General features: G+C 38.1%; 1 protein-coding gene across 1 annotated transcript; it reads right to left on the bottom strand.

Annotated features, from left to right (window-relative positions):
- Positions 1-10,345: 10,345 nt before the first annotated feature.
- LOC127135067 (uncharacterized) lies at positions 10,346-13,005 on the bottom strand. The gene is made up of 3 exons (XM_051061884.1): positions 12,877-13,005; positions 11,044-12,459; positions 10,346-10,612 (listed from the first exon to the last, which is right to left on the bottom strand). The coding sequence occupies exons 1-3, from the start codon at positions 13,003-13,005 to the stop codon at positions 10,346-10,348; spliced, it is 1,812 nt and encodes a 603-aa protein (XP_050917841.1).
- Positions 13,006-13,801: the final 796 nt, after the last annotated feature.

Here is a 13,801-nt window from a genome sequence, read left to right as displayed (position 1 = left end):
TTCGTACAGTTTGTTATGAAAATGATTTGATTAAGTTGTATGTTTGTAAAAAATGACAATTGTTCGACTGACCGAGTAAGAGAACTCGTATTCAAACAATTGAGGAGTGAAATTGAAAAACACAAAGTCAACTCCCTTTTCATTTAGCTTATTGTGAAAATATTTCGATTTAATCGGAGTTTGGAAGTTGGTATAGGAACGACAATTATTTGACTAACCAAGTAAGAGAACTTGTATTCAAATAGTCGAGGAGAAAAAATTGAAGACTCAAAGTTATCTCCCTTTTGGTTTCTTGTTATAAAAGGATTTGATTTGTTTGTGCTTAAATGGATTAGAAATGACGACCATTTGACTAACCGAGTAAGAAAACTCGTATTCAAATAATCGAGGAGAGGAGTTGAAAACTCAAAACCATCCCTTTTTCATTTTCAAATGAAGTGTTGTTTAGATGTGATTAAGTATTTTAATTTAACTTTCGATGTCGGATCGAGGTTTTAAATATTTGCATTCTGTTGAATGAATTGAATTTATTTGGTGAGTAATCCATTTAATCGATTAATTAAAACCGAATAGGTCTCATTGTAAGAAAGCCCAAGAGTAAGCCATGTGAGGTTGATGGCGATGCTTTTACAAGCGATCGACTTACAGAGGTATTTTGAAAACGGGCTCGACTTTGAATGGAGAAGTATATGATTTATTTTGAAATCGGCTCGGATTATTTTAAAATCGATGAAAGCGACGTGACTTTGTCACAATTATAACATATCGTTTCGTGTATACTCAAGGTTCAATATAAACGAACAGATAAAGAATAATCATGCACATACACTCCTTAAGATAAATAAACATCTAAATTATGAAGGTCATTTGTGATTCTATAATCAATTAATTAACTAAATGTTTTAACGAATTATTTTATTTTAATTAACCAGATAATTAAATATTAATAATGATAACAACCATATAATTGTGTATTTACTTTAAAAAAAGAAATAATAATAATAGTAATATAATTACATATTTACTATATATATATATATATATATATATATATATATATATATATATATATATATATATATATATAAATAATAACAATAGTATAATTAATTTCGAAAATAAAATAAATAATATTAACAATAGTATAATTATAATTTTTTATAAAAAGAATAAAATAAATAAATCAAAGTGGTGGCACACACAATTCTCATAAAAAATAATTACTTATATTTAACTAATAAATGGTGATAATGATAGTAAACCTAATTAATTAATTAAATAGTAGTAAATTATATAATTGATATTAGATGATTATAATAACAAAGTTTTAATTAATAAATAAAATTATGTTTAAATCAAATATCCAATAATTAATCATATGCTAATAAAAAAAGAAATAAGGGAACTATACCAAAAACAGATGGGCCATGAAGACATCTGAAGCCCATTAGGGCGCAAAACAGCAATAAAGGAGCAAGGAAAACATGGTGGGCCGAAACCCTAAAGGCCCAAGTGGGCGCCGTCCAACTCGGTCCAGCTGAAACCCTAAGTTGGATCTCAACCAAGTCTTTCCCACTTAGGGGAATTCGTTGAGAACAGAAGAGGCAGTCTCTTCCAATTCCCATGGCCACGTGAACGGATTAAGGAAATTAATTAAATGAAACGTGGAAACTTGAATCGGCCTTGGACAGAGTGAAGGTTGCCACCATCAATGACCACTAACCTAATCCTAATCAGAGTAAATGCACAAATCTTCAAAGATCAAAATCAAGTTCCAAACCTCCTCTCTCTCTCTCTCTCTCATTCTCACGGATTCATGGCAATCACATTCATGCCTGCGTTCGCCTCTCTCTCCCCAAACGAAACAAATGCTTCCTTTTATTTTCCTCAACATCACTTAAAAGGCTCACCTCTAATCAAACACGAAAACCCCCTTTAACATCCCAACAACAGATCTATATTCTACAGTCATACATCCTATGAATCCGAAAACCAAATATCGAACACGAAATCAACCTATAGATTTACAGAGGTGCAAGGTTGCGGGAAGAAAAAGAAGAATTATGCATGTATTCAGTTGTATCAAAGTAACTCGAAATCAGCAATAGTAGCAAGGGGTTTTACCAGATCGAGGTATCTTGGGGAGGAACGAACGGGTACGTGAATCTCGATCTCTTCTGCTTCTTTTGAGTCCTTTTAGAAAAAAAATGCTATCTTGTTCTTGCTGTTGTTGTTTGCTGTTCTTTAGGTTTTCGCGAAAAATCTCTGTGTTGTGTTTATGTTGTTCTGAGAAACAAGGTCTTGCCATGTTTTTCTTGATTAGGTTTTTTTTTTAATATCTTTTGCTCTGTTATTGCTGTGATTGCTGTTTTTCTTGCCAGTATTCGTTTTTTTGTTAACTTCTTTTCTCTCTGTTTATGAAGAAGTTGTTAAGTCTTGAAAAACTTCCCCTTTTTCGATTTTCTCATCCCAGATTATGTGGGATTTGGTTTGTTCTGTTTTAAGCTAATGTCAAAAGTGCTTTTTGGATGTTTAGGTTAACCTTATGGATAAAGTTTTAATCTGAGTAATTTTTTAGTTGTTTTTCAGTTCTCTAAGTGCTTTTGAAAAGTGCTTTTAAAATAAGCTATTTTTGTTCTCTGCAGATTACAACTCTGAAATGACTTGATGAAGGTGGCTTGTAAGAATGCCAATTTGGAGGCGCGTTGATCTTGGTCATTAACATCACTTTTTTTTAATTAGAAATGTAATTATTTAAGTTTTTTTTTAAAGTCAAATGTGTATATTTGGATTTATCTCTAACTTATTGAATTAAAGCTAATAGCCATTGTAACTTGTTGGATTTGAAAAGAATTGAATTATTAAAGTGTATTTGGGCCATTTGCAATTTGTTGGATTTGAAGTCTCATGGCCATTAATAACTATGTATTCAACCTTTTAAACTTTCAAAATTTTAACTCAATATTTATTCATGCTAATCAATTTCAACTTCTTTTTTTAAAACAATTCACTTTTAACTTAAGTATAATGACTTAATCTAAAGAACAACATAATTCTAACTTAGGTACAAAGAAACTAAATATAGTGATTTAAAAACAACACAATTCTAATCTTAAACACAAAAATCTAAATATGGAACTTTTAATTTAAAAACAACACATATTCTAATTTAAACACAAAAATCTAAATATGGGACTTTTAATTTTAAAAAACAACACAATTCTAATCTTAAACACAAAAATCTAAATATGGAACTTTTAATTTAAAAAACAACACATATTCTAATTTCAAAACATAAATCTAAATATGGTACTTTAATTTAAAAACAAACACATACATGCCTCAAAAAAATGCAAATTTAATTTGGGCACCTACGAAGAACTTAGAACTTGGCATAAATATTTGGGATGTGTAAATGGACTAGTAAATAGTGATCATAGAAATAATAACATGGCTCTTAATACTTACTAATAAAAAAATAGGTTTTGGATTAGTAATGTAAAAAGATTTAAACCACATTTTAGATTATGAACACACTTATGCAAATGGGCCTTTGAAACAAAGAGATCTCATGGGTAAACCACAAATGGTCGGACAAAATTGGGGTATGACAGCTGCCCCTATTTAATTACCTCAAACCGGTAAGTGATAATGACAGTAGTCCTTACGCATTCACGATGGGAGATAATTAAATACAAGAAGACCCAAATTTTGTCCTAGGCAATGAAAGGAAGAAAATACAGGAAGAAAATGCGGTGAGAAATGGCAAAAGACATCATCCCACAGTAAAATGGAACAGTCAAGACTTTCTAGGAGTCGTCAGAACAATATCTTGGACGTCACAGTTGAGATATGTTAGCAATGGAATGACATCCCTAGCTAAAACTCAAGATTTTTCAAGATGCTAGAGCAGTATAAATAAAATCTGGCATGAGACTCTTCATATCGATGAAGCAGCATCTCAACAGTAAGAGTGAGATTCTCTGTATCAAGTCGAAACATCATCTTATATGATAGAATTAAAATATTCCAGCAAAGGAAAAGTGCCTTAATTGAATCTAAGACTCTCCGAGGATACTTAGAGCAGTATCTCTAAAAAAAATCTGAAATGAGACTCTTCAAATTGATGAAATGGTATCTCAAACAGTAAAAATGTGATTCTCCGTATCGAGTCGAAACAACATCTTATATGATAGAATTAAAATATTCTAGCAAGGGAAAAATACTTTAATTGAACCAAAGACTCTCCGAGGATACTTAGAGTATCATCTCTAAAAATCTGAAATGAGACTCTTCATATTGATGAAGCAGCATCTCAAACAGTTAAAATGAGATTCTCTGTATCGGGTCGAAACAGCATCTTATATGATAGAATTAAGATATTCCGAGCAAGGGAATGATACCTTAATTGAATCTAAGACTTTCCGAGGATATTAGAGCAGTATCCCTAAAAAAATATGAAATGAGACTCTTCATATTGATGAAGTAGCATCTCAAACAGTAAAAATGAGATTCTCTGTATCGAGTCGAAACAGCATCTTATATGATAGAATTAAGATATTCCGGACAAGGGAATGATACCTTAATTGAATATAAGACTTTCCAAGGATACTAGAGCAATATCTCTAAAAGAAATATGAAATGAGACTCTTCATATTGATGAAGCAGCATCTCAAACAGTACGAATGAGATTCTCTGTATCGAGTCGAAATAACATCTTATATGATAGAATTAAGACATTCCGAACAAGGGAATGATACCTTAATTGAATCTAAGACTCTCCGAGGATACTTAGAGCAGTATCTCTAGAAAACAAATGAGATTCTTCAAATTGATGAAGCAGTATATCAAACAGAGAAATGAGATTCTTCAGATAAATGAAGCAGCATCTCGAATATTCGTCTGTTGGGGGAATTTTTTGAAAAGACTCGTTTTGGGAGATTTACTAGAAATGCTCTGCCGGGGAAAAAGCTCATAAGAGACTTTTTAGGGTAACCTCTGCTTGGGGAGCAATGACTGTAAAGAAAAATGTTGGGGATATCATTTTTAATCATAAAGTTGAACAATGATTTGCTGTGAAATAATTCTACGAGCACGTGCAGGGAAATAACTTTATTTGGAAATGAGAAATGTCTGAGGCATATGCGAATGACCTTGGATCCTGTTATTTTATATTTGATTTTTGTATGATATTCCACTTTAGGTGGGAATTCCATGCATGGGATGATGCATGTGATGTATGCAAGTATGCAATTTTGCTGGGGATATTTTGTTGTGCATGTAGGAATGCGAATGATTTTTATCTTGCTGGAATTCCCATTTTGTGGGAGTGTTATGCATGAGTATGCTGATGATTGGTATGACTGTTTTTTTTTTAATTTCCTTGTTTGGCAGGAAATTATGCATGAAATGATGCCTGTGATGCATGCAGGAATGCAACTGGGTAATTGGATATGCCCCGGCTAAGACATTTCACTTTGAGGTATGATGCCAACATTATGGATTTTTTATCATTTGGGCGATCAATGGAGATCAAATTTTAATGCCCCTGCTTGGTGGTTTTGGGAATATATTTGGGTTGTTCCGAGTCATTGAAAGGGTTCAGACTTTTCAACACGCGATACTCCGTCCATGATTTATCAATGTTTTTGTTGGAAATGTGATGGAGCCTGGCCCCGGTCTGGCTATACCGTGAGTACATTTATGAGAGGTATGGATCAGTAGTTGAAAGGAACATAACCGTCTGCAATCAGTCCTGCACCTTTCTGAAAGACAAGAGTGAATCTTGGGGACTAAAGGATTCGTCCGCTTACTGTTTCAAAAGCAATTTTACCACTTTATTCAAACATGCATTTTATTTTCTCCAATAGTTTTTAAAAGTGATGTTTATCAAAAATAAAAGGTTCTTTGCAAACAAACAGATAAAATAAAAAATGATTTGGGCACACTTTGTTGAGAAAAATTCTCTTTTATTGATTTGACCCTTAAATGGGTGATTGTACATGAAGACGTAATTCCTTAATGAGGTAATTGTTGTGCATAGAAACAAAATGGCAATGAAAATTGAGTTCTTATTGAGTTTCCACACCGCTATGATCCTCATGTTTTTGATAGCCCGAGCACTTTGCTTTTGAAAAGTAAGGCAGATTGATTCTTTGTCTTTGAGGATATGTCAGATGTTTGTAAGTACAACTCTTTGCCTTGGAATTAATCCCTAACTTTTGCCTGGACCGCCCTTTCAAGTTTTCGATCCACCGGGATACCCATTTTTGCCTGAGTCGCCCTTTCGGGTTTTCAACTCAGCGGGTCAGATTCTTTTATTTTTATCCCTAATTTTTGCCTGGATCGCCCTTTTGGGTTTTCGATCCACCGGGATAGCCATTTTTTTGCCTAAATCGCCCTTTCAGGTTTTCGATTTAGCGGCTTTTATTATTCCACTTTTTTAGGCGAAGTACTTTTTAACAGCATCAGTATTGGTGGGAAGCGGCAACTCATCACCGTCCATAGTTGCTAGAATTAGAGCGCCTCCGGAAAAGGTTCTAACCACCACAAATGGGCCTTCATAATTTGGTGTCCATTTTCCTATAGAGTCTTTGTGAATGGGCAAGATTTTCTTCAGTACTAAATCTCCCTCTTGAAACACCCTGGGACGAACTTTCTTGTCGAATGCCTTTTTAAGACACCTCTGATAGAGTTGACCGTGACCTAATGCTTTCAAGCGTTTCTCCTCAATAAGGTTGAGCTCTTCATACCTTGACTGAACCCACTCCGCCTCGTCTAGCTTAGCTTCCATCAGGACTCTCATCGAGGGGATCTCTACTTCTATAGGGAGAACTGCTTCTATGCCGTATACCAAGGAATAAGGAGTTGCCCCTGTCAAAGTTCGTATTGATGTGCGATAGCCATGTAACACAAAAGGTAACATCTTGTGCCAACCCTTGTATGTAACAACCATCTTTTGGATGATTTTCTTGATATTTTTATTTGCAGCTTCAACAGCCCCATTCATCTTAAGTCGATAGGGTGATGAGTTGTGGTGCTCGATCTTGAATGTTGCACATTGCTCATCCATGGTCTTGTTGTTGAGATTAGACCCATTATCAGTGATGATTTTGTTGGGAATACCATATCGACATATGATGTTATTTTTCAAGAAACGGGCGACCACGTGCTTTGTGACATTCGCATAAGACGCGGGTTCCACCCATTTGGTAAAATAATCTATGGCCACCAAGATAAATCTGTGTCCATTCGAAGTTTTGGGTTCTATCATTCCAATCATGTCAATGCCCCACATAGAGAAAGGCTAAGGTGATGCTATGACATTTAGCGGAGTAGGTGGTACATGTATTTTGTCGGCATAGATTTGGCACTTGTGGCATGTTCTGGTGTAATGATAACAGTCGGTTTCCATCGTCAACCAGTAGTAACCTGCCCTTAGAATTTTATTGGCCATGGCATGCCCATTGGCGTGCGTACCGAAATAACCTTCGTGTATGTCCCTCTTAAGCTGTTCTGCTTCATGTTTGTCCACACACCTTAACAAAACCATGTCGTAGTTTTGCTTGTACAATACCTCTCCATTCAAGAGGAATTTTGATGCCAATCTCCGAAGGGTCCTTTTGTCAAGGTTGGAAGCCTCTTCCAGATACTCCCTCTTCTCCAGGTACTGTTTGATATCAAATAACCAGGGTTTACCATCTGGCTCTTCTGCTGTCGCCAGGCAATGAGCAGGTTCGTCAAAACGTCTAATCTCAATATGAGGCTGATGGTTGGGCCATATTAATTTGTACATGGAAGCCAAAGTTGCTAAGGCATCTGCCATCTGATTCTCTTCTCGAGGAATATGAGAGAAAGTGATTTCGTCAAACTTTGGGAGTAGCTTCAGCACATAATCCCGGTATGGAATTAGGTTAGCATGTCTTGTTTCCTAATCGCCTCTGATCGGATGTATGACTAGAGCGGAGTCTCCGAATACTTCTAGTATCTTGATCTTCAACTCAATAGCTTCTTCCAACCCTAGTATGCAAGCTTCATACTCGGCCATGTTATTTGTGCAGGTAAAATAGAGCTTTGCGGTGAATGGTAGATGGAAATTCTTGGGAGACATCAGTACTGCCCCAATTCCATGGCCTATTGCATTTGAGGCACCATCAAACATGAGCGTCCAACCTACTCTTGGCTCGAGGCTTTCCTCTAGTTCGGAGTCTTCAACATCCTTAACAGCCATGATGTCCTCATCTGGAAATTCAAATTTCAAAGATTGGTAATCCTCCAGTGGTTGGTGAGCAAGATGGTCTGCTAGTACGCTTCCCTTGATTGCTTTTTGTGCAACATATTGGATATCATATTCTGACAATAACATCTTCCATCGAGCAATCCTATCAGTGAGAGTTGGTTTCTCGAATATGTACTTGATGGGATCCATTTTAGATACCAGCCAAGTCGTGTGAGTTAGCATGTAATACCTGAGACGCTTAGCATCCCATGCGAGTGCACAACAAGTCTTCTCGAGTAATGAATATTTGGTCTCACAATCATTAAATTTCTTGCTCAGATAATAGATGGCATGCTCTTTTCTACCAGTCTCATCTTATTGTCCTAATACATAACCCATGGATTTGTAGAGCACTGTTAGATACATGATGAAAGGTCTTCCTTTGGCAGGGGGCATTAGAATCGGTGGCTCTTGCAAGTATTCTTTGATTTTATCAAAGGCTATCTGACAGTCCTCATTCCACTCCACGCCTTGATTCTTCCTCAGAAGCTTGAATATTGGTTTGCATGTTGCATTGAGGTGAGAAAAAAACCTGGCGATGTAATTTAGTCTCCCCAAGAAACCACGAACCTCCTTCTCAGTCTTTGGTGCAGGCATGTTCTGAATGGCTCGAACCTTGTCAGGATCTACTTCAATTCCCTTTTGGCTTACAATAAAGCCTAAAAGCTTTCCAGATCGAACCCCAAATGTGCATTTATTAGGATTAAGTCTCAACCTAAACTTCCTCAAACGTGTGAATAGTTTCTCCAGGTTGGTGATGTGCTCTTCTTCTATCTGGGATTTGGCAATCATGTCATCGACATATACCTCAATCTCTTCATGAATCATGTCGTGAAAAAGAGTCACCATGGCACGTTGATATGTTGCCCCAGCATTTTTTAAACCAAACGGCATTACTTTGTAACAAAAGGTGCCCTAAGGAGTAATGAACGTGGTCTTCTCCATGTCTTAGGGATCCATCTTAATTTGGTTGTATCCTGAGAAACCATCCATGAAGGAAAATGCGGAGAACTGAGTTGTGTTATCCACTAGTACATCAATGTGAGGTAATGGGAAATCGTCTTTGGGACTAGCTCTGTTTAAGTCTCGGTAGTCTACGCACATGCAGACTTTTCCATCTTTCTTCGGCACCGGTACAATGTTGGCAACCCATTGTGGGTATTTAGCGACTTCCAGGAAACCACCGTCAAACTACTTTCTCACCTCTTCTCTGATCTTGAGAGCCATATCTGGTCGAGTTCTTCATAGCTTTTGTTTGACAGCAGGGCATTCCTCTTTAAGGGGAAGCTTGTGGGTCACGATGTCAGTGTCTAATTCGGGCATGTCTTGGTATGACCAAGCAAACACGTCGTCATATTCATGGAGGAGCTCTATCAGTCTTGTCTTCACTGTATCTTGAAGTGTTGTGCCTACCCTTACTTCTCTCTTATCTTCTTCTGTTCCCAGATTGATAACTTCAATATCTTCCTGGTGTGGTTGAATAACCTTTTCTTCTTGTCTAAGTAATCTGGCCAACTCTTCAGGGAGTTCGCAATCTTCCCCCACTTCGTCTTCAGCTTGGTAGATTGGACAATCAAAGTCATATTGGACCATAGCAGTGTCGTTATCAATGGTCTCGGTGGTGTTTCTGCATGTTATGATTTATGCAGTTTATTTAGAAAGTGCGTGCATAAAAATTGATTGCCATTTTCGTAAATAGATAAAAAAGAAAAGGAACAAAAATTTGAATGCAAAACGTCATTTCATTAATGATAAAAACTCTTGAAAAAGATAAAGGAGGCCCTACAACATGCCACTGTGCCTTGGGCAGAGCACAAGGTTTTGTCTAAAAATGATAAAATTACTTTTAAAATATTTGGGGAACTTCCACAGCCTTCCAGTTTGTTAGTTCTTCATTAGGTGCGGCTTGACGCATCCAGCTGGACACCCCCTCCTTGCGGTCTTCTTCACTGATCATTGCCACCTGCTTGCCAAAGATGTGGCCAGCGCTGGTGAAAGTTTTCTCCACATAAGGAATCTTCTCTTTGTCAGATTGGTTACCAGCTCTGTGTGATGACGGGTCATACCCTAGCCAAACTTGTCTCGTTTCTCTTTCAATTCAACCACTTTGCCCCAATCTTGTGCATCTTCACTTTCCATAACAACTCTAGCTCCTTGCCACGAGGCCATGGATGGTCCGGATTTTGGGAGCTCCAAGGTCTGTTGAATGGCCATCATGTTTACTACTTCCAAGGATTGGAAGGTTGTCTCAGTGATTTCACCATCCACTTCGATATATCGGAAAGATGTCAAGTGACTAACCAAGATACCTTCTTCTCCTCCAACCACAATCATCTTGTCATTTGTGATGAATTTTAGTTTTTGATGCAGAGTGGAGGTGAAAGCACCTGCGGAGTGAATCCAGGGTCTCCCGAGTAAGCAACTGTAACCAGGATGTATATCCATGACTTGGAATGTAATATTAAAAATTGTTGGACCTATCTTGGTTGGTAAGTCAACTCTCCTATCACTGCTCGCCTTGAGCCATCAAATGCTTTTACGATTAGGGTGTTGGGCTTCATACTTATCCCTTCCACTGGCAGCTTTATCAAAGTCGTCTTTGGCATGACGTTCAATGAGGAACCTGTGTCTACCAACACCCTTGACAGTATAGTATCCATGCACTTCAAGGAAATGTGGAGAGCCTTGTTATGGTTCTTTCCTTCAATCGGTAGTTCGTCATCATTAAAACCCAAGAAATTTCCAGTAGTCACACAAGCTATCACGTCATCAAATTGTTCTATTGTTATGTCCTTTGTGATATGATCGGCGCTCAATACTTTCAACAGCGAATTCCCGTGCGCTTCTGAGTTGAGTAGTAGAGATAACATGGAAATTTTGGAAGGTGTTTGGTTTAGTTGGTCCACCACCTTGTAATCGCTCTTCTTGATTATTCTTAAAAACTCCTCAGCCTTCTCACGAGTGATAGCAGCTTTAGGAGATAGGTGCAAGACTTGCATCCCCTGATTAGGGATGGGGATCTGGACAACAGCTTCCTTCCCTTTAGCTCTCTCAGAAGTATCAGCAGTTCTTGGTGCGAATACCCGGCCACTACGCGTCATTCCTGTTGGCCCCACAATTGAAGTGACATCTGGTTCGTTAATCATTAAAGGTTTATCTTTCCGCCCCTGCTTAAAAGCTCTGGGTTGATATATCCATGGGACTGCCTTCTCATTTTTATATTCGAATGGTGCTGGGAACTCTATCACCAACGGGCTTATAGGTATTTCTACTTTGACCTTATCATAGGGGATATCTACCACGGCTATCTCTTCCTGACACTTGCTCTTGACACAGTAAGTTATCTGTAACTCGCCTCGATCCAGCATTTGTTGTATATAACTCCTCAACTCTTCATTATTCTCTTCCTCAACCAACTCTTCCAGGATCAGACCACTCTTCAGCAATTGTGCTCCTATCATGGTGATAGGGGTTTGAATCTCTTCAACCTTACGGATCAGTTTGCCTTCATCACTCTCCTCAATGGCACTGACGGAAGCATCCTTATGTGTCAGCATAGGGTTGGTATTCACGTTCGGGCGTCTTGGAGTGAAAGAAACGGCCTTGGCTTCAATCAAGTCTTGTACTCGATTCTGAAATGCGAAACAGTTTTCCAAAGTATGACCAGGTGCTCCCATGTGAAATTCACAATGGGCATTAGCGTCGTATCTAGGTGGATACGGAAAAACGGATGGTTTTAACTCCCTCAATGTTAGAAGGCCCTCCTTCTGCAGATATGGGAATATCTGACTATAAGGTACTGGTAGAGAATCAAGTTGTCTTCTTGGGGGTCTTGGCTTGAACTGTCTTGGTGGTGCGGTATTTTGCTGATGATGATGTTGATGATGTTGTGGTTGATACATTTTTTGTTGCTGCATTGGTTGTTGATAGGGTATAGGTACCACGGCGGCGACTTGACCATATGAAGCTTGTTGCTTCCCTTTATACTTCCTGGATATGGTGTTTGTTTCACCTTCTCTTTTTCTTGGGAAGCCTCCAGAATATTTCTTTGGTGCGTTAGATGTTGTCACTTCTCCAGGAATATTTCCATCCCTCAACCCCTTCTCTATGCGGTCTCCAATCGTGACGAGATGTGCGAAGTCAGATGCTGCACTACTTACTAATCGATCAAAGAATGGGTCCTTCAAGGTGTCCACAAATATCCCAGTCATTTCCTTCTCAGACAATGGTGGCTCTACCTGAGCAGCCAACTCTCTCCACCGTTGGGCGTATTCCTTGAATGACTCACTCTCCTTCATAGCCATCCATTGCAACTGCATTCAGTCGGGTGCCATATCTAAGTTGTATTTGTACTGACGGAGAAATGCGTCAGCCAAATCCTCACAACTTTGGATTCGCCCCTGTTCTAAACTTATATACCATCTCAGAGATGCTCCACTCAAACTGTCTTGGAAACAGTGTACAAATAGTTTGTCATTTTCGGTATGAGCAGCCATTTTCCTGAAGTACATCACCAAGTGACTTCTTGGACAAGTCTATCCTTTATATTTCTCGAAATTAGGAGTTTTAAATTTAGCCGGGATGACTAAATTCGATACCAAACGCATGTTCATGGAAGAAGCACTGAAGATGTTGTTTCCTTTTATGGCTTTGATTTTCTTTTCCAGGGCACGGAGCCTATCTGCAGCAGGTTCTGGAAGTATTTTAGGTTTTGGTTGATCAGGCATATAGAATGCATCATACTGGTCATCTCCAATTTCGGATCCATGATGAGTAGACGTATCAGAAGGTTCTGCATGGTCTCCATCTCCTTTGCCTCCTATTGGTATCTGAACCAATCTCTTCTTGGTGGGGACGTAACTTTCATCTTGGGGATTTGGACCTGGTGCGCCATCATTCCTTCTTGCTCTAGCTTCTTCCTCCTCGCTCCTCTCTCTCTGAGTGATCGCAAGCATAGTTTCCAACAGTTGATCCATCTTCTCCTGGATCGTATTGATGTCTGTCCTCATGGTAACCTAGTTGGCCTCCACTTGCTCTAATGTCATCTTGTATTTGCTTTGTGTCTCGTACCGGTGTTGATTAGTCAGTGTGGCTGGATAGAGGGTAAAAAGGTTGGGTAAGTTTTTTGATTTTCATGAAGTGTGATGCATAATGAAGATGCAAATGTTATGCATACTTTATTTCCAGGGAGTCATTCGAGTTTCATTAGTTGTTAGTAATTCGAAGAAACAAAAAATACTTAGAATAGAAATAATGGAGAAATTTTTAAATGCCATTCATTCCAATACATAACATAGAGGTCCCAAAAAAAGTCATTGCTCAAAAGTACATTTGTTAAAGGAACAAAATACAAGACATAAGCAAATTAAACAGCTGACTTTCTGGCCTGAAGCTCTTCCAGTTCCTCATTAAATCTCTTCAACAACCCTTTGCAGAGCAGAACGAAATTGATTATGGCTAGAGGAGTGCTATCTTCTTTCAACTCCTTGACTGCGTCTCTCAACCTCCATGGCAATTCCTTAG

Source organism: Lathyrus oleraceus, chromosome 4 (assembly GCF_024323335.1).
Source record: "Lathyrus oleraceus cultivar Zhongwan6 chromosome 4, CAAS_Psat_ZW6_1.0, whole genome shotgun sequence".
In the NCBI taxonomy this organism is placed as follows: Eukaryota; Viridiplantae; Streptophyta; class Magnoliopsida; order Fabales; family Fabaceae; genus Lathyrus; species Lathyrus oleraceus.
This window is presented reverse-complemented; position numbering and strand designations above follow the sequence as displayed.

What these genes read in the sequence shown, in the direction of transcription:
- LOC127135067 (XM_051061884.1), bottom strand. Translation starts at nt 13,005, where the DNA reads ATGCCTGATCAACCAAAACCTAAAATACTTCCAGAACCTGCTGCAGAT. An exon ending in CTTCCATGAACATGCGTTTG is followed by an intron (nt 12,460 to 12,876) that starts GTATCGAATTTA and finishes GACACCTTGAAG; the next exon opens with GACCCATTCTTTGATCGATT. An exon ending in CAATAGAACAATTTGATGAC is followed by an intron (nt 10,613 to 11,043) that starts GTGATAGCTTGT and finishes ACAAATGACAAG; the next exon opens with ATGATTGTGGTTGGAGGAGA.